The 19,313-nt window shown below is 41.8% G+C and overlaps 2 protein-coding genes and 1 long non-coding RNA gene across 17 annotated transcripts in view; 2 read left to right on the top strand and 1 right to left on the bottom strand.

Annotated features, from left to right (window-relative positions):
- DOP1B (DOP1 leucine zipper like protein B) overlaps window positions 1-13,835 on the top strand; it is a 54,064-nt gene extending 40,229 nt beyond the window's left edge. For 5 of the 11 annotated variants that reach the window (XM_049835341.1, XM_049835340.1, XM_049835344.1 and 2 more), the window contains 11 exons: window positions 1,128-1,269; window positions 1,678-1,760; window positions 1,990-2,099; window positions 7,034-7,180; window positions 7,595-7,656; window positions 8,578-8,706; window positions 9,212-9,348; window positions 9,663-9,718; window positions 10,217-10,366; window positions 11,440-11,569; window positions 12,248-13,835. In XM_049835341.1, coding sequence (XP_049691298.1) covers window positions 1,128-1,269; window positions 1,678-1,760; window positions 1,990-2,099; window positions 7,034-7,180; window positions 7,595-7,656; window positions 8,578-8,706; window positions 9,212-9,348; window positions 9,663-9,718; window positions 10,217-10,366; window positions 11,440-11,569; window positions 12,248-12,505 — 1,404 coding nt within the window. In that variant the 3' untranslated portion in view covers window positions 12,506-13,835. Of the gene's footprint in view, window positions 1-1,127; window positions 1,270-1,677; window positions 1,761-1,989; window positions 2,100-3,537; window positions 3,889-4,908; window positions 7,181-7,594; window positions 7,657-8,577; window positions 8,707-9,211; window positions 9,349-9,662; window positions 9,719-10,216; window positions 10,367-11,439; window positions 11,570-12,247 lie in introns of those variants that run through there. The other 6 variants (XR_007510322.1, XR_007510321.1, XR_007510323.1 and 3 more) reach the window with 6 other exon arrangements.
- LOC126053303 (uncharacterized) lies at window positions 12,577-16,508 on the bottom strand. Of its 2 annotated transcripts, XR_007510326.1 has the most exons (4): window positions 13,829-16,508; window positions 13,078-13,132; window positions 12,830-12,884; window positions 12,599-12,688 (listed from the first exon to the last, which is right to left on the bottom strand). It is a non-coding gene; the product is annotated as an uncharacterized LOC126053303 (long non-coding RNA). The 2 variants fall into 2 exon arrangements; XR_007510325.1 differs by lacking the exon at window positions 12,830-12,884 and having other exon boundaries at window positions 12,577-12,688.
- A 74-nt stretch (window positions 16,509-16,582) lies between these two features.
- The window catches only part of MORC3 (MORC family CW-type zinc finger 3), a 36,251-nt gene continuing 33,520 nt past the window's right edge, over window positions 16,583-19,313 (top strand). For 2 of the 4 annotated variants that reach the window (XM_049834764.1, XM_049834766.1), the window contains exon 1: window positions 16,583-16,680. In XM_049834764.1, the coding sequence (XP_049690721.1) occupies window positions 16,642-16,680 (39 nt within the window). In that variant the 5' untranslated portion in view covers window positions 16,583-16,641. The remainder of the gene's footprint in view (window positions 16,681-19,313) is intronic. The other 2 variants (XM_049834768.1, XM_049834767.1) reach the window with 2 other exon arrangements.

Consider the following 19,313-nt stretch of genomic DNA (forward strand, 5'->3'; position numbering starts at 1 on the left):
ATGGACTTTTCAAAGCTGTTTACCTTGGGTAACTTTATGATTTTTCTCAGAATTTAACTCATAACACAAGTGTGATGTCATGAGTTCATATCATACGTGTAAGTATTGAAATCTCAAAAGTATCTAGGAAAGCTAGTAGCATAATTATCCTTGAAGCTCATAGCTGTGTTTGGCAATATAAATGACTGTCAGCTCACCTTTTATGTAAAGAAGGGGTGGAATACAGCAGGATTCCCTTCCCATACTTTTTGTGATTGTGATTTCACCAGCACAGTTTAAGCACTACCCATGTGGGTGGTTTTGGCTCTGAGCCAACATAATGCTACCTATGAGGTGAGACAGTGTTATGGTTACTTTAGTGTGCCAACAGAGAAATTTAAGTCTCCACTTCTGCTTTAGAGACTGGCCAGCAAAATTACAATGATGATAAAAAGACAGTTTTGCCATCTTAACATCTTTTAGCCTCTTCACAAGTGACCTCTGCTTTGCTTTGGATACTTGGGATTTGGTTTCCTTAGAGTGACCAGCTTTTCATTTCACTGGGAATTAAACATGGTGAAGTGTGACTACGCACATAGTTTGATTCTGTGTCTTGCTGACCCCTAATGGAAAGACTGAAATATGAACAGATGGATTGCCATAAAATGAAACCCTGCCTCACTTAATGCTCTGCCTCACTTAATGTTCTCTAAATATAAAAGGAATAAAAGGAACAGTGTTCAAAACAATGAAGGCATTGATATGCCATTTCTGGGGGACTGAGCAGTTCAGACCACATCTTTGACACATGACAACTAATATGTAAATTGTGTCAGGACTGATGCCAAACTGATGCTATGTTAATGGTAATGGCTTGCATGGAAAATCATGACTAAAACCTCCATGATAAGCTAACATAAACATAAAGTTTTTCCTGCTTCTCATTTTCTTGCCTGTTCTTATTTGAAGTGAGCAGTCATTAGTTATCTTGAGAGCACGTAGTTAAATCAGAGAAGTATGTATGTTTCTAAGAGATAAAAGTGCATACTTCTGATCCTCCTGACATGTTCCATATAAAGAAGACTTCACTGGATTGGCCAAGTGATGATAGCTTTCATCTGATGCCACTTTGTCTTGTTATGTTATAGGAGGTGACCCAAAAAATCTTGGAGGCTGTAGGGACGGTTGCTGGTTCTTCTCTGGAACAGACTAGCTGGTTGAGCCGGAACTTAGAAGTGAAAGCTCAGCCTCAGATTTTACCAGATGACTTCAACATTGAAGATGTGAATGGTAATGTGGTTTTGTCTGACCTCCCATTGCTTTTTTCTGTTCTACTTAAGTCAATGAAGAGTACAAGTTGTTTGATAGTGTGTAGTTCACATGAGAAGGCAATAATACAGACAAAAAAGTAAAACCAAAAATATGCATTATCCTCCAATAACAATGCCAACCTAAGCGGGTTTAGTAAATATCTGCAGATTGTGTATAATACAGAGGAAAACTTATTGCAGGTACCTGCAGTACATGTGACAGAACAGCATAGGGCATGAGGTATGTCATTGTGGCAACATTCCCAGAAGCATTTCACTGTAGTACAAATATGCAAATAACAGTGCTGTTTGGGAGGAAAGTTAGCAAACAGCAAAATTTAAATATGTCTTGTCTGAAGGGAAAACTAAATGATTTTGCCTCTTTTAGATACATCAGTGGCACCATCTTCGATGATTTCTGCCTCTGCTCCTTCGATATACAGTGTCCAAGCTCTTTCTCTCCTTGCAGAAGTAAGTAGGAACAGTTTTGTAGTTGCTGCTCCCATCTGTGGGGTGGTTGTTTATTGGTATTATTGAGCAGAGGAATACATTAGGTTTTCCTGGTAGATTAAATGGGAGCTTATATCTTTATTGAGGCATCCCATGTGCACACGCATTCTAGCCTGAAATATGGCATGCTTTCCCCTTTTGTCAGAAATACCAAGTAAAGGTTTAAAGAAACATTCTTTTCATTTTTAAGGTTCTTGCTTCTCTTTTGGACATGGTTTACCGGAGCGACGAGAAGGAGAAAGCTGTGCCATTGATTTCACGTTTGCTTTATTATGTCTTTCCTTATCTACGCAACCACAGGTGACTTCTCTCTCTGCACATGTGATTTTTCTTATATCTGACTTTTTTGACCACAGTGTAAGACTTTTGCTTTTTCATCTTCTCAGGAGTGCTTAACAGTCGAGGGGAATTGTAAGGGTTGGAGACCTGAGATAAAAAAAATTCATATAAATAATCCTCTAATTTAGTTGCCACCTGTATAGGACAGATAATTAATTATGTTCTCCCCTTCACACACCATAGAGCTGATCTTTTGCTCTAGGAAAAAAGTCTCATTATTCTCATTAACAAGTGAAATTTTCCCCAAGGAAGGGCAACTTCCTTTACAAGCCTTAGCCCTATAAAGCTCCTGTGCTCAGACATTGCTGTCCTGAATCACACCCCAGAGAGCTTTTCTCTCCACTCACTGTGGAAGACCTAGGGAGTGAGGCACAGTTAGTTAAAATAAACCTCTGGGAATACTTTTCACCACCCTCTTCCTTCTGTTCACACACACGTGCCCCTCAACTGGAACAGCACAGGTAATGAGCATAACTAATTGGTATTTGAGCTGGTAAGATTTTGTAATAATTATTTTGCAAAGTTGCTAAGCTGTAGAGTCACTGATCCTGTCAGCTGTTCTAAGTTCTCTGTGCCTTAGTTTTCTGGTGATCTTATAGCTTGAATGATAAGCTATCCTCAACAGAAGGGTAATACAAAATTTCACTTTGGGGAGGATTATCTTACATATCCAGTAAGTTTATGCTAATAAGTCTAAATCCCTTCTCAGCATAGACACCTAAGAGTAGTCTGTCAACCCTGCCATACCAAGCGTGTGCAGCATTAGGGACATTGCCATGTTTTGCATTAAATTGTGATTTAGTGCTTTTAGAGTGTTTTTCCTGACCATTCTTTTTCCTGTAATGGATGATCAGAATTCAGGATAATACTTGGTGGCTATGTTTACATTAGCAATTTGATTAGAGCAGTAGTGTAGTTTTGAATCTCTTGATTTGTCTCCATTTATAAAAAGCTGGTTCAGTACTCCAAGCAGTTTTAGTGCATGAACTAAATCCGTTTTGGAGGAAACTAATAGAAGCTCCTATACAAAAGTGACCCAACAGGGCTTGCTAATTCCTGACTGCGCTGCCATGAGGAGATCTAGCACATACATACCAGATGTGCCAGTAGAAGGCTGTCAAACTTGGGACATTCTGAAGCTGTGCTTGTGAGCCAAGTCATCCTGCCCTACTACTTGCTGTCTACTGTGGGCCCTCAGCTCTTCACTGACATTGATACTTGTCTTTCTGCTGCTTCTTCCTTATCCTTCTGTGTTTCTTCTGACATGTCATCCCTTCCTACTTTATATGATCTGTTGCTTTTCTCCATTGCTGAACACTATAGCTTTTATTGTCCTTTGCTATCATTGCTTTTCAATTTCTGCCAATCTGACACCTACCTCTTCTGCCTGTTGGGGAAGAAGGGCAATAAGGAAACAATGCCACTGCTGAGTCTTTCCTGTGAGGCGGTCAAAAGTTTGTTGATAGTCTGCATGAAGATCAGGACTGCAATTGGAGATAAGGAACAGCACAGCAGACGTGCCCACTGCAGAAAGCTAGAAGAAATCTTCAAGTATCCACTCACCGCCAAGCCTGCACCCTATTTCAACTCAATTCTGAGGGTCACCATGCAGTAGTATCTAGAGCAGTGCATGCTGTCCCTGAACCCTACAGGATGATCTGGGCAGGAGCACTTCCATGGACTGTTTTACATCCACAGACTCCTTTCCACACCACAGCTGGCTTCAGGAGAGCTGTTGGTTAAAACCCAGGTATGTGTACAGTATGTGTCCATGCCCATTTTAATGGTGACTTTGTGAGTGAATTAATTAATGCCTTCATTTTTGGTGGAAATTAAGGTATTTTGTTCAGAGCAGTAGCATAGCTGTGTAAGTCATTGCTCTGACTGCAAGGGTTACTTTGTCTTTAGAAGGAGTTGCCCTGGGACCATGAGATGTGAAGAAAATTTTCCACATATCAGTCACCTCTGTCAGGAACTGTGGGTTCTGCCCTTGGGCTGGGTAGGGGGTCAGCTGTGCGCACAGCACCTGGGAATAACGCAGCCCCCTCTGGGCTTCTGCAATAAGAACATGCTGCCAGTGCCTTTCCTTCCCCCACCAGGCACCTGCAGGCTGATGGTCTGGTGCCAGCAGCGTTCATTCAGAACATGAAGCAGTCTCTTAACTGAGGAGCTGTGGAGTTTTGTGGTGAAGCTCAATTTGTTTTGCATATGAATAAGCCAAAAATATCACTGGCTCTCCCATGCTTACCCAGGCACTGGCAGTGGGCAGCACTAGTGCAGTCTCACCTGCGAGGCTTTGATTCCACAGGGTGCAAGGTGAACTACTGCCTTTGTCCCTGGTTATGGCAGACAGCCTGGTGCAGGCACTCAGCTGGGGCCATGCATCTCCTATGTTTGTAGGGATAAAATGTCTGCTGACATGTCATTGCTGCTCGCAGAGCTCTGAACCCATGGCATGTCCTAACCTTATCTAGCAAAATTCTGTGTTGGGGCATTCTGAGTATTGATTGCAGTTGGAGGGACAGCCCATACTGTTGTGTATGTCCCCTCAAGCACACAGGCCTAGGTCATTCCTTGGTCTGGGCAGGCAGGAGTGTGGCATGGAGCACAGAGAACGCACACTGACAGGAGGCCCTCTCTGTGCTCAAAAGCCTTAACCTTGACTCCTTGAAGAAAACCAGAGGCTAGGAGGAAGGCCACAGGCAAGAAACTGTCATGTATCCTCACAGGCACTCGGGGACTGATGGGTTTGCTCTTCTCTCCTCCACAGAGTCCTCTGAAGAGGGAGTTGCAGCGCATGTCCCTCCACCTTGTTCCCATGCTGCTGTGGGCAGGAGGAAGTATGCGTCCCACAGGGCTATCTTTGAGCACCCAGTGGCCAGGACAGCACTGCAGAGGAGGAAGATGACAGAGGCTGTAGTGGAAAGGCATCTGCAGGATGCTGAGCATGACTGACATGACTCATGTGATACCAGCCTGGCAAAAGCCTGGGAGCGGGAGGCTCTGAAGAGGTGGGAGAAGGACAGCCCCAGCAGGAGGACCAGTGAACTATCTTCCCTGGTGGTGGTGGTTGCTGGGCGCTTGCTGGAAGAAGCAGCTCTGCCTGCTGCCGACCTTCTCATGGCTGATGCCTGGGTGGACAGCAGAGCCCCCATCCGTGTGTGCAAGTCAGGTTAGAAGGATGAGGTGTGGTAAAAGGCACAGGAGCTATAAGGCCCTATCCTGTCCTCTCCATTCCCATCAGCATTGTGCTAGTTAGGCCTTATTGGCCAAATTCTGTTAATTTTATCTCTGTATAGGCCCTGTTGGCCCACACGGCAATATACATGGTTGTGTTTGTCCTCTCCTCCATTTCCATTCTAAGGTATGAGCTGTATTTCCCCCAGGAACTGAAACCTTTTCTTGTTTGAGCTTTGTAACAGCTGTTTGTTTAACTGTAGTGTTCCTCCCATCTGGGTTTTTGGCCTTTACTTAAAGCTCCCCTTTCTGTGTATGTTAGCATACAGCCACTACTGAAACTGTTTCTGGAACGCTGTCATCACTCTGCTGTGCTGGGCCTGCTGTGAGCCAGTGGCTGTAAGGCAAACACTCATCCCATCTCTGCCCCATGCATGGAAACAGCATAGTTAAAATTGGCATGGACACCACTGCTGTCAGGACGTCCTTGGGAACTGGTGCAGAGGATAAATGACTACTTCTGCAATGCAAATGAAGATCTGAATGCCAGGAGTCAGCCAGCTTTTTACTTTCTTGCAAGGAAGATACTACCATCCCCTTTGATCTGAGACTGATGGATCAAAAGACATGAGCATCAGAATCCTGAGGAAGTTGCTGAGATGCCTACAGATGTCTCTTGATGGTTCTCCAGTGTCAGCCTGGCAAGGCCAGCAGTCCTTGTGATCTGTTTAGCCATAACCATAGTGAGATGGTCACTGGTTAAAATGTGGAGCCCCCATCAGGCCCACAGATGTGCTGGATGGTTTTCATGTTACTCGTATGTGCTGCTCAGCAGTTGGACTATAACCTCCAAGACTGTCTTCATGCCTCTGTCCTCCCCAGCTTGGCAGTAGTTTGGTTGCAGGGCTCCACAAAAATGCAGTAGCCTCCCCCTTGAAAACACAGGGGCTGCTGAAGACTTCAGTGAAGGTATGGTGCCACCTCACAACAGAGGACCTTGACAGCATCCCTTCTCACATTCCTGCCAGTTTGAGCACCACCTCACCAACCTGAAAACTTTGTTCAGCCATGGGCAAAGCAGTTACCGTAGTAAGGATTTGTAGCAGGATGTTGTTTGACATCTGTGTCTTCAGTGAAACTGAGGTGCCAGAAGACAAGCATCCGTTCATGCAGGGTCCCTTCACCTTGTTCCTACCAGTTTTGACTTGAGCCCCATGCTCCTTCCCTGCTGTGCCTTGCAGAGCATGGTGTCCATGGTGCACCATTGGGATGGTGCACAGGGCAGCACTAGGAGAAAAGGGCTTATGTGTGATATTTTTATACAGGTGATGACATGAGAACTGATGCTTGTTATCTGGGTGACACATGAAGTCTAGTGTGGTACCTTCTAAAGGGGCCTGCTGACAAGGATTCAAAGCCTATTGGAAACTTTGTTTTGGAGAAGTTTTGAACCACATCTGTGGTGGAGACAGGCAGTGCTGTGCTGTGATACATCTAATCTGAAAATATCTCCCTGAACCAGGTACACTGGAAATGTGTGGAGCTTCTGCATAAACTGTTTTGATCTACTGATCTCCTGCTGATCCACGTTATGAGCTAGTGTAGACATAGTCTATTACTGAGGGAATTTGGTTAGAAGCTCTGGAGTTTATTTTCTGGTTACATAAACTGAACTTTAAAAAATATGTATGTTTATCATTATTGTTCTCTTCCCCCAGTGCCTACAACATTCCTAGTTTTCGTGCTGGTGCTCAGTTGCTCAGCTCATTAAGTGGATACGCCTATACAAAGCGAGCCTGGAAGAAAGAAGTTGTCGAGTTGTTTATGGATCCAGCTTTTTTCCAGATGGACACTTCATGCACTCAGTAAGACATGAGATTGTAGCACTCCAAGATTCTATTCTGAATTTGCAAAGGAAGGCTTTAAAGGAGAATGGCTAATATTGGAAAGAAAATCCTGTTTAGTACTTTGTTATAGAATGTAATAATGTTAAAAACGGGTCTCAACAACTAATTCTAAATGCATTATAAGCACTGAAGTTTTCATTATACTGCAGAAGAATAAACTTGTTCCATGCTGATACTCCCCTTAGTGGGAACTGCATACAGTAGAGCTGGAGGACATAGAATGCAGTATGTGTTAAACCAGAAAAGAGTCTGCATGTTGAATACCGTTTGGAAACTGTTTCCTTGTATGAAATGTTTGACCAAAATCTTTTCTGAGGTGAATCCATACCACAGCTTTCCCTGGTTATCTAATTCCTTCTATATCTTATTCAGTTGGAGATCCATTATTGACCATCTTCTAACACATGAGAAAACTATGTTTAAAGATTTGATGAGTAAGTATCAGCTACTGATAACTTATTTCTACATGAATTTGAAATCTATTTGCATTTGAGCTATTTGGTACATTTTTAATGTACTAATGTATCAATGAGATGCAGACAATGCCTCTGCATAATTGAGTATGTGCCAACTTTATTCACAGCTAAAACCTGTGCTAAGTTAATTCTGTATTTTGGTCACGTCTAAAACACCCCTCAAGTATTTTTGTTCTAGAAATGATAATGTTGGACTCCTGCATTCACATTTTACTATATTTTTAAGTTGCTGAATTGTGACCTTTTGCAGCTGTTCCCTGTCAGAAAGCAAGGAGACTTTGGCTAACTTTGCAGGTATCTGTATACTGGCATCAAGCTATAGGAATGTGGTGCACCAGTACAGCAAACCTTTGTGCAATGTGCTTTGACCTCTAATTCAGGCTTGAGAAGAGTATAGAAGAAAGTGGGGGAAGGGGTGGGATAGAACCTCTTGAATTTGCATGGAGCTTCAAAAGAAAAAGCAACTTTAGTCTCTTTTTCAGATCTTTTAATAGAATATTTGAGGGTTACAGTGTGAGACTAATTCATAATGCACTTTTTTTTAAACAATATATGTTTTTAAACCTACTTCCTTTTTTTCTCAGTAAGTCTGAGATCACTCATCTGTGGATTTAGGAGACTGAAAAGAGGGGAAGATTAATACACATAAGGGCAGAGACAGGGGTTTAAAATACTGGACTGCCTCATTGGAGTTGCAGTGCTTCTTTCATAAAATTTTCCTGCTAGCGTGAGCAGATCTGGATCAACACAAATTTATTATTCCAATTAGTAGACTTAAAGAAAGTTTTTCTTTTTAAAAGATTTCAGGATGTAAGAATTATTTTCAGCCCAAAACATAAGAATTCTTTCTATGGTAGATATTTCTTATGTCTCTTATAGATATGCAGAGCAGTGCCTTAAAACTGTACCCAAGTTTTGAGCAAAAAGCAATGTTGTTAAAGCGGCAAGCTTTCGCTGTCTTCAGTGGAGAGATTGATCAGTATCATCTCTATCTTCCCTTAATACAAGGTAAGATTTGTAATTTCACCTGCCTCTTTTTTTCAGCTGTAACACATATAAATTATGTAAGAAAGGAATATCACCTGTTTTCCAACACATACTTCCATTTTAAATTTATGATGCTGTGAATCTCTGAATTCTAACAAATTAATAATCTCATTAAGAGGGAGACAGGAATCTGGGTTCCAAAGCCTTTGGTCTGGAAATATGACTGGAAGCGTGATTATTTTGTGGCAGTCTTCCAGCCAGTCTTGGGCTGTTACTGTTCTCTTTAAATGTCAGTTTTGACAAAGTTTTGCCCAATATAAAACCACCATGTCTTCAGACTTTTTCTGAAGCACAGTTTTGTTAATAGAGTGCAAGGTACTCAAGCCAAAACTGATGATAAAGCATAAATTTTGTTTTGCCACCTTCTACAATTTTTATTTCCCAAAACAACACATGTTCAGGAAGATACTACTCTTTTGTTTTGTTTTGTTTTGTTTTGTTTTTACTTTTTTTATGTTTATTTCAGAACGACTGACTGAGAACCTCCGTGTTGGGCAGACTTCTGTAGTTGCCGCACAGATGTTTCTCTTCTTCAGAGTTCTTTTGTTAAGGATTTCTCCTCAGCATCTAACCTCATTGTGGCCAATTATGGTAACTGAATTGGTAAGTAATAAGTAGTAATTTGAAACTGATTAGTGTGTGTTATTTTCCATTTCAGCTGTTTCTTCCTCCCAAATACACCTCCTGTTTGTAAAAGGAAATATTTTCATAGTTTTACATTAGTCTGATAATTTGGGAAAACAATTAACTGTCATTAGGAAATACCTTTTTGATTAATTTTGTTGTTGCTAATGTAATCTCTTTCATGATTTGTTAATTTGTTGCAAGTCCTAAGAGTAACCTAAGAGTCTGTGTCTTTTTATGATTAAGTCGTATGAACATTTCAGCATCACCATAAATAATTTATTTCTTTAAAGATTCAGACTTTTCTACAGCTGGAAGAAGATTTAACTGAGGAAGATGAACCATCAAAGTAAGAATAACCATTTGTCTGATAGAGGAGTTGTGAAAGCTGGTAACAATTGTGCTTGTTCTGTATTGGCAAATAGTGATTTATTTATTTATTTAATTCTCTGGGGTAGGGAGGAGACAACAGGATTTTTTGTCATTGCATTTGTGTATGTCTGGTACAGATGAATCATAGTTCAGGATTTTTTTTCAGCAGCTAAAATAGTGGTACGTTCAAAAAACATAAGTACCACTTATTAGTTGCATACAAAAATAGAAGAGATGCTAAGTCAGCATTTTAATATTTTAACATGTTGCCATTTTTTCTAAATATTTTAGATTACTTTTTCTTCTAACAGCCTTTCATATTAATCACAGTGGTCACACAGAATAAAAATAGTTTTTGTTGCACACAGGTGCAAGTGGTCATTTGTGTAAATGTGTACATTTCTCTTTTGCCGAATGAAAAACATTTAGTGGATTTATGTTTTAATGGTACATTTCTTAATTGTAACTAACACAGGAGCAACAGCAAAATAAGCAAACAGAAAGTCTCAGGTGATGGCAGTGGATCTGACATACAACAGAATGAACTGTCCTTGTACTTATCAGCTTGTAAGTTTTTGGACACAGCACTTTCATTTCCACCTGACAGGATGCAGTTGTTTCAGATGTAAGTCCTCTAATTACTTACTCATTCTCCAGGTTGTTACCATTCTTATTCTTTAAAGTAATTCCAGATCTATTTTATTCTAGACTTAATTTTGCCATCAGTTCTTTTTATAAGTGCAGATGTTGATACTCAGACAAATGTAATTTGGGGTATTTGGGAAAACAATTTGGACTTGTCAGTATAGGAGGATTTCACCATGCTCGTTAGGAGGTTCTCTGACTTCGTGTCCTGGTTTCAGCTGGGATAGAATTAGTTGTCTTCCTAGTAGCTGGTACAGGGCTATGTTTTTGAGTTAGGTATGAGAAGAATGTTGATAACACTGATGTTTTCAGTTGTTGCTAAGTAGTGTTTAGTCTAAAGTCAAGGATTTTTCAGCTTCTGATGCCCAGCCAGCGAGAAGGCTGGAGGGGTACAAGAAGTTGGGAGGGGACACAGCCAGGGCAGCTGACCCAAACTGGCCAACAGGGTATTCCATACCATGTGATGTCATGCGCAGTATAGAAACTGGGGGAAGTGGGGGCGGGGAGATCACCGCTTGGGGACTAACTGGGCATCGATCAATGGGTGGTGAGCAATTGCGTTGTGCATCACTTGTATATTCTAATCCTTTTATTATTACTATTGTCATTTTATTAATGTTATCATTATTAGTTTCTTTTCTATTCTATTAAACAATTCTTAACCCACGAGTTTTACTTCTTTTCCCGATTTTCTTCCCCATCCCACGGGGGGGGGGGGGGGGGGGGGGGGGGGGGGGAGTAAGCGCAGTGCACAGTGCTTAGTTGCTGACTGGGGTTAAACCACAACACTTGGAAAAATTGGGAGAAGAGGAAGACAGAGACTGTTCTTTGTTTTCCCTTTGCATACACTTGGGATTTTTTTGAGGCCAGTTGTATTTAAATACTGACATGATAGTAACATCCTTGTTCATTAAGTTTGGCTCTGGTAATAGCATAAAATTATAGTTATGACAGCTCTTTCTGTAAACAAATCAGTGCTCTACTAAACTATGTATGACCCAAATAAGGATTTTTTTCTGCCTGACTTCTTATCAAATGATCCATTTGTTTCAGGTACAAATGGGCATTTGTCCCTGAGGTGGACACAGAGTCATCTACAGTGACTTCTCATCTGGTAGAACATCATCAGGAATGCAGACCACACATTGTAAGAATCATGGATCTGCTGAAGATGAAATATGGGGTAAAGAAAGAATGCTTCACTTTAATCTTTTTTCTTTTTTTTTTTAATCCTTTAACTTGCTTGTCTAAACAAGTGACAAGGTTTTAAGGTAGGCAAGAGGTTTTTAGATATTCTAATAAAATTCATGAGGCATTTAAAAATGATCTGCCTGCTTTCACATATATATCCTGAAGAGGTCAGATTGCTGTTGAGTGTGAGAGAATGATAAACAGTTTTCTGGTTGTTCCCTTAAATCTTCCCACAACCACCCAGTGAAGACAATTTGTCTCACACAAGACCGGTATTTATAAAAAAGAACATGCTGTACTTTGTCAAGAAAGTTTACCATAACAGCATTTTTAATTACCATTAAGGTTTAATATTAATTCTTCCAGGAAAGAAAATAGGGGCATTAGAATTTCTCAGAGATATCTCTGTATTCTGTTGTTTGATACCTGATTCTGAAGGCTAGTCCAAATTTGCAGACTTCTGAACTTGTGACACATCCGTTTAATGGAACCTCAAATCCAAATATAGACATAACTTGGTATACCATCTATACAATTTATTCTGTGATACAGTTGTAGGCTGTGGATCTCTTAGTATGAAAAAAGTGTATAGTACAGGGTTCAGACAAGCCCTAACGACATTGTGTCTTAATGCAAAACCTTTGGTAAATCTCGGTTTGTTTGCTTACAGGAAACAAACAATACTGAGGGACTTTCCAAGAAGCACAAATTTCCTCTTTTGAACTTCCGTTCTGTATCTAGCATCACGCAGCTTATGCCCTTCTTCAAGACTCTGTGTTGCGCATTTACAACAAACAGGAGCGAGTCCCAGACTTCACATGCTTCTACATCTTTCTCTATGGACTACATTGGCAGTAATGGCATAAAGATCTTGCAACAGCTTGAAGAGAGTGTTGAATGTGACTTCCTTGAAAATATGGAAAGTTAAGCCACACAAGGGACACTTGGCTCGTGGTGAATAAATAGTGAAAAAAGGGAAGACTTTACTGCAATTCTTCTCTTCTTTTTTCCCAAGTTTTGAAACTACATTTTGGGTTTTCTTCCTGTTGTGGAGTGCTCTTCAATAATCCAGGCTTCTGAGTTGATGTTAAAAAGCAGGATTCTTCAGTTCCTGTGGGGGGGGGAAAAGTACAGTTTAGTGGTAATTTATCATAGTAACTGTATTCTTTTATTTGTTTTCAATGTGAAGGATTAAACAGATTTTGTAAATAAAGGAAGGATATTTTTGACTTGGTGAAAGTAGCAACTGTACCATTTATCCAGTAACTTCTCAAGTAAGTATTTTAAGCCGCCTTTGGGACTGTGTTCTGAAAGTAAAATTAAGAAAAAGCTAATATTGCATGTCAGTGTACAATCAGTTTGCAAATAAGCCATTTCCTGACGTTAAAGCCCACTTCTACTTCTCCTTTAACTTGTCCGAAAACTTCTAAACAAATCATTTAAATTTCAAACAGATGTATTTTATAAGTCTTAGCATTGTGCAAATAATTGCAGACTTACCATGTTTGTAATTTCAACTCTGTACTATAATAGCATTCTCCAGGATTAGTGACTCCTAAATAAAAGACAAACATGCATAAAAGACAAATCTATGCAGTAACATTTTGTAATTTACATTACTTGAGGGTTTTTTATTTTAGTTAATTGACTAAAAATTTTCTAATTCAGTTTTTTAAACTAAAAAATTTTGTTCTTTCAGTGACTAAGGTCACTTTGCAGCTTCTGAAATGCAACTAAATGAAGATAATTCTGTAAAAATATAAATTGCTGTACACTAACAGCCTAATTAAAATGAAAATAAGATTTTTTTTTTTTAAAGAACACTTTATATACAAAAGAATGTATTTGGCTGTTCCTAGGTGTTAAAAGAGGTAGGGGGATCATCACAGTGCCATGACTACAGTAATGTTCAAGGTGCGGCTTATTTTGGAACTGCACTGCTACCACTACCCAGGAGACAGGGATTAGTTCTACCACAAAACAGTGCAGCTGCATGTCTGAAGGACACTTCTGACGGCCAGCAGATAAGCACCATCGTAGCAACGTGTACAACAAAAGGCTTAGTTTTTTTAAATGAGGAGATGGACTCCATTGAATTTTCATACTTAGTGGATTATCTGACTCATTTTGCAATGCTCATTTGTCTGGGAGGGGAAGTTTATCATATTTTTCATGGTGAAAAGCTTTGTCTGCCTTTTTTTTTTTTTTAAAACACCTTTGCCTCCAGAGAAATTGGTTTTGTAAGATATACCTGTAGACTGGTACATGCTACTTGAGTTATTTGGAACATCACAACTGAGGTAGATGTGCTGGGTACTGGAATTCATCACTCTTGTTTTTGCTAATTAAAAAAGGACATACAAAATGTGTGGTTTAATGTCACCAGGTTGTGAGGTCAGCGATTTACTTTTTCAAAACTCACACAACAAACATGAAAGGCTACTCTGCAGTGCTTTTTACCTACAGATATATGAAGATTTCATCTTTGGATTATAAACTAAAATAATGAAACACTGAACAACATGCTTTACTATGATAATACTGTAATGGTCTATGAAGATAATACTATAACAGGCTTATGCTAAACTTAAATAGCTTCTTTACATTTTTACAGTTAAGTGATAGACTGAAGTGTAATATTGTGTAGTCACTAAGAATGTGAATTATTTGTATCAATATAATTTATTAATGATCTCTAATGCTATTGGAATGAGCACAACTGAAAAGTTACCCATTTAAAAGGATTACTTTTCATTATTTGAAAATTGAAGCAGAATATTTTAAAAATGATTGTGTTCATTACTTACATATCTTCAATAATTTTTAGAGAGAATATTGCTAATACTCAGGATGATTTGGTAGTTTTACTTTCAGCTTTCTGGTGATTGCATTCCGTACGTGGGTATTTCCCTTAAAATGCTGATGTGATGCTGTTAAATGGCCTATTAAAATCTAAGACAACTTTTTGCCATCAAACCATGTGTTTTACATTCTCCCATAAGCTATAAACCTGTGTCTTCACGTAGTTTCCTCGCTAACTGGAGGTGGTGAACCAGTTACTCAGATTGAGGGTTTTGTCATCCTTCCCCTTGAAAGGGAATGTCCCATTCTGGCTGCCTGTACTTCAGATGTTTGGGGGATCGGACATCAGTCACATCCTCCTCAGCTGTGGTGTTGAACTGTAAAAACAGAATCTGTGACTTAGGTCTGTATAACTGTCTGACTTCTAAGATGATCTTACCTTCCATGAAAATACCACTTGCTTCTAACCTCTGCCTTCATATGTACGTTTACCTTTGTTCTGTGGTTCTTCAGATGGCTGCTTTAAATGGCCTCAGATATTTGTGATTTGCAGAATCCTTTCACTGCAGCAGAATCTCATTTTTAAGAAGAAAAAGTTCTTTAAAATTTAGTATATAAGCAGATCTTGTATCATTATAAATAGCACGTGAATAAGGAGGAAAGGGCTCTAACTAAAAAAAAAAAATCCTACTTGGATGCTGGAGGGGCACAGTTACATAGGCCTAAAAGTATCTCTAGCAGTGTAACTTTATTCCTTTTCTATATGGGACTGACTGTAGTCATTTTACTTCTTATGCCACTGCTGTTAAATCCACATGAAGGAGGATTGTACTGCTTTAAAATTGGTACTGTCAAAGCAGAATAACTTAACTGTAGATGAATCTGAAAACCTTTGCCTAGAACTCGGTATCAAGAAGAGGAGAGAAGATGCTTTTGCTTTGCTGTGTAGTTCTTTGCTTGTTTTCAGAATAACCAAGCTTAGCTTTCTCTCTTGGATACTTCAGCTTTGAGATAGCACAGCCTCAATGCATGATACACAGAGGGAGATGTATTTAAATATTCAAAAGGATTTCATTTTCCTGAAGGAAAACAATAGTAGGTGCAACCAAGGTAACTGCCACAGAACAGCAGAATTTGAAATAGAGCATTAAGTAATGGTTACGTGTATTTGATACTATATTTGAATGCAATTCTTCTCATACTATTAAATGTTATTTTGAAATACCCTTTCAAATGCAATTCTTACTTTTCAGACTACCTGTAGTGCTCACTCACCAACTTCAATTTTTATCAGGTTCTGTAAAAGCTTTCAAATTCAACTTCAGTGGATGAGGGCTGCGTACAGAACTCTGTAGACCTGTTTGGATCCTAGCAGCAGCGGCTCAGTGCTAGTCTCTGCTAGCCCCTACGCTTGCCTAGGGAAAGGCTGCCCCACACGCCCCTACTGCTCCAGCTCTTACGTCCCTATCTTTTGCATTCCTGAACTTTCCACCCTGGGATCCCAGTCCTGTGGTCCTGGGACAAGTTTTCTGGATTTGCGCGTCTGGAAGAACTGTGCGGAGCAGACGGAGGAAGCTGCTGCCGCTGCAGCGTCAGGCCATCGTCGGCTGTCGGACAAGCACCGACCCCGCGTGGGGGGAGCGCCTCTCCCTGCGAAATTAGGGCCTGCCGTTGCGTAACCCTCCCTCTGGGCGCCAGAGCTTTCCAAACTTCGGCCTGTACATTTTTCTATGTTCAGGGCAAATGCCCTGGAAGTACTGCCTTTTCATTTGGAAATACAACCGAGCTTGAACACCTAAGGCCAGAGGAGTATGGTTTCGATGACTTTGTGAAAGCCGCTTTTCCGATTTCGTCCTTTCTCTGCACGTCTTCGGTAACGCTGCGTGACGTACCTTGCACCCCAGAAGCTGCTAACGTCCGATGACGCTGCCTATGTTGAAAACATTGATGCCCGCTGCATGTACGCTGGGAAATACTGCAGCGTGGCAGCTAGTACTACCAGAGCGCTGAACGCCTCTCGAGTGCCCGCTTAACGGACAGCCGCGCTGGCCGTTGAGGCCTAGCGGCCCCCCTCCATCTTCTGCAACCCCCCTCCCCGGGGCCTGCCCTCGGCGCGCGGCCACCGCCTTCCCGTCACCACCCGCCCCCGCGCCCCACGCCGCGAGGGGGCGTGGCCCGGGCCCCAAGGCCCGCCTCCCCCCGGGAGTGGGCCAGGCGGAAGCGCGGGCGCTCCACACCCCGGTTCTCGCTGCGGCACAAAAGATGGCGGCGAAAACACAGGGCGGCATCCGCCTCAGCGCGGTGAGTGGCCCGGATCGCCGCGGGGCCCGGGCGGGGGGAGGTCTCCGAAGGGGACGCGCTCTCGCTCCCTCGGCGGCCCCCGCTGCGGGTGCGCGGCGCGGGGTCGGCGCTCTCTGGCAGCCGAGGGGAGCGGGGGCTGCCTGTGCGAGGCCCGCGGCGGCTGACGGGCGGGCGGCGGGGCTGGGGGTAGGGTGCTCTGGGGAGGAGGGAGCTGCCTGGGCCGCCGCGGCCGCCGCTTGAACAGCTCCTCGCTTTCCCTCGGCCAGAGCGGGGAGCGGAGTCCGCCCGGGCTGGGAGCGACGCCTCGCCCCTCGGGGGGGGGGTAAAAAGTTGTCGGCCGAGCGTCGGGAAGGGCGAGCTGCGGAGCCCTTCGTCTGAGACAAACCGGCACCCCCTCCTTGCCTCGGACTTCTCTCTCGTCCTTAACCCAGCCCCCGGCGGCGTCCTTACCCAGCCCCCGGCGGGCTGTGGTCTGGTCACTTCGCTGAACGAGAGCGGCCGCGGGTACCGGCACCTGCCGGCCGTGCTGGGCGAGCCCCTCCGCCGGCGGGGGCGCAGAGCGGGAGCCCCCGGGGGCCGGCGTCACTCACCGGCTCCAGGGCGGGGTGGGCGGCAGGCCGGGGGGGATGGGGGGGGGGGGCTCTCCGTCCTGGGCCTCGGCACAAAATCAGCTAGGTTAGTTAGCGCGGGCGGTGCGGGAGGGGGAGTTAGAGCCCGTGGGTGGGTTGGGTTGTTTATTAGGGGGCGGAATTTCATAGTCTGTTGTAGTGATGTAGTTAGCTGTGAACTCGGTGACCTCTAATTGGAAGGTTGTTACTTAAAATCTTAACTACTCTTTGCAAGAGGCCTAATTACATTTTAACATGCGGTTAAATCCATTACTGTACTGTGTTTTTCAGTCACAGTATTGCTTGTGCTGTCCTTTGTGGCGATTGGTCATTTCCTTATTTGTGCTAATACAAATGAAGTTAAAGCTACTTTTTCAGTTGTTGATACATCACTGATGAAACAGGACGGTTTTTTAAGCCTTTCTGACTTCAGCTATCTATGCCTTTAAGTTGCACACATAGTTACAAACACCTGGTTCATAACCTTACTTATAGAATAGTGGAAAGAAGCTGGATCATTACAGTAAGTAACTTATCAAATATTTGAGTGAAAAATATATGTTAGTATATTCTCAGCATTGCTTAAATTACTTCAGTATAAACTGCCATGATTGTAGAGGTTAGCTATAAACGTCATCTACTTGAATGGAAGTTTAAGAATTACACTTTCATTTCAGGTCTCTGATTCTTGTAAGTGTTTGAAATCCACAGTTTGTCTGATATATTTTATTAGAGGAGTGCTCTTCTTTAGATAACACAAGGTTTAAAAAAAAAAAAAAAAAAAAGAGGAGGGAGGCCTTCCTTTTTTTTTTTTATGCATTATTAGTCTTCTTGAGGGGAAAAATACATCAGCATTAATAATCAGCCTTTGCAAAAAAACTGCATATCACAAGTCAGTCTGCAGCGTTTAAATTGTTCTCAAGTAGAAATCACTTTGGCAAGCTGAACTCTTACAGATACAGATGAGAAATCTAAGCTGAAGTTGGGGCAATTGGTACCTTTCTGAATTAATTTTAGGATGCTGTTTGGTTTTGTCTGTTAGTAGTCATAACTGAAAATTTACACTCAGCCTATTTGCAGTGAAAGCTGGGATTTTTGTGGGTTTTCACTAAAGAAGTGAAGCAGCTAATAAAGTGTTTTGATAGGTTGTGTCCTACAGTGCAGAAGGCTCTGTTTTCTAGAGAACAATAGAGAGCTGATGGTCACAGTCTCTTCTGTCAGCAGCTGTTCTTTGAAAATATTTTGGGTTTCACCAAAATATTTCCATTAGTTTCAGGAGCATGTATAAACAACACAGGCAGCGTGAGCAGGCCTGGTAACTCGTTCCCACACTGGCATTTATCTCCTTCTGTTGTTCTGGTAAAATTTTTGCTCAGTTGCACGATGAACAGATCAGGGAAGTGATCCAGGTTAAAAATAAGATTTTAAAAATGTTTTTTAATTTGGATCAGCTCCCTGATGTGGTTCATTACACAGTCATGTAACTGGACTAGCGTGACTGGGAGGGAGAGGAGGAAAATGGCATTGGGGTTGTTCCCCAAGAAGTTGTGAAATACTATTGTAAGATAAGACAGATTGTTCAGTGGTAATTCGATTTGTGCATGCCTTATGATCTGCAAGGGATGGAAGAGTTCCAGTTTTCTTGGAAAACTAAAATTCCTGAAGCTGCATGTCACTTTTGAAAGATAAGCTGCTTTATTCTTACATATTTGCTGGTCATAATTGTAGGAGATGCTCTTCTTAGTGCAGTTTAGTCTTTTTATAATATGCACTGTATATGCAGTTTGAAGGAGGGGGAGGTTTAGTTATATCTCCAAAGGGAATTTGGCTGCACTTTGTCTCAGGAGAAAAAGTGAAATTGCTAACCAAAACCCACTTAGTAACAAAATATATTAGGCCCAGTGAACAAAACAACTGGATCATGTCATGCTGCATACTGTCATGCTAACATAGCCAAAAGTGAGTGTTCACCAGGGGACTAACTCTTTCTTACTGTATTTATTGAACTTCAGTTATTCATGGAGC

This window comes from Accipiter gentilis, chromosome 32, assembly GCF_929443795.1.
Source record: "Accipiter gentilis chromosome 32, bAccGen1.1, whole genome shotgun sequence".
Lineage (NCBI taxonomy): Eukaryota > Metazoa > Chordata > Aves > Accipitriformes > Accipitridae > Astur > Astur gentilis.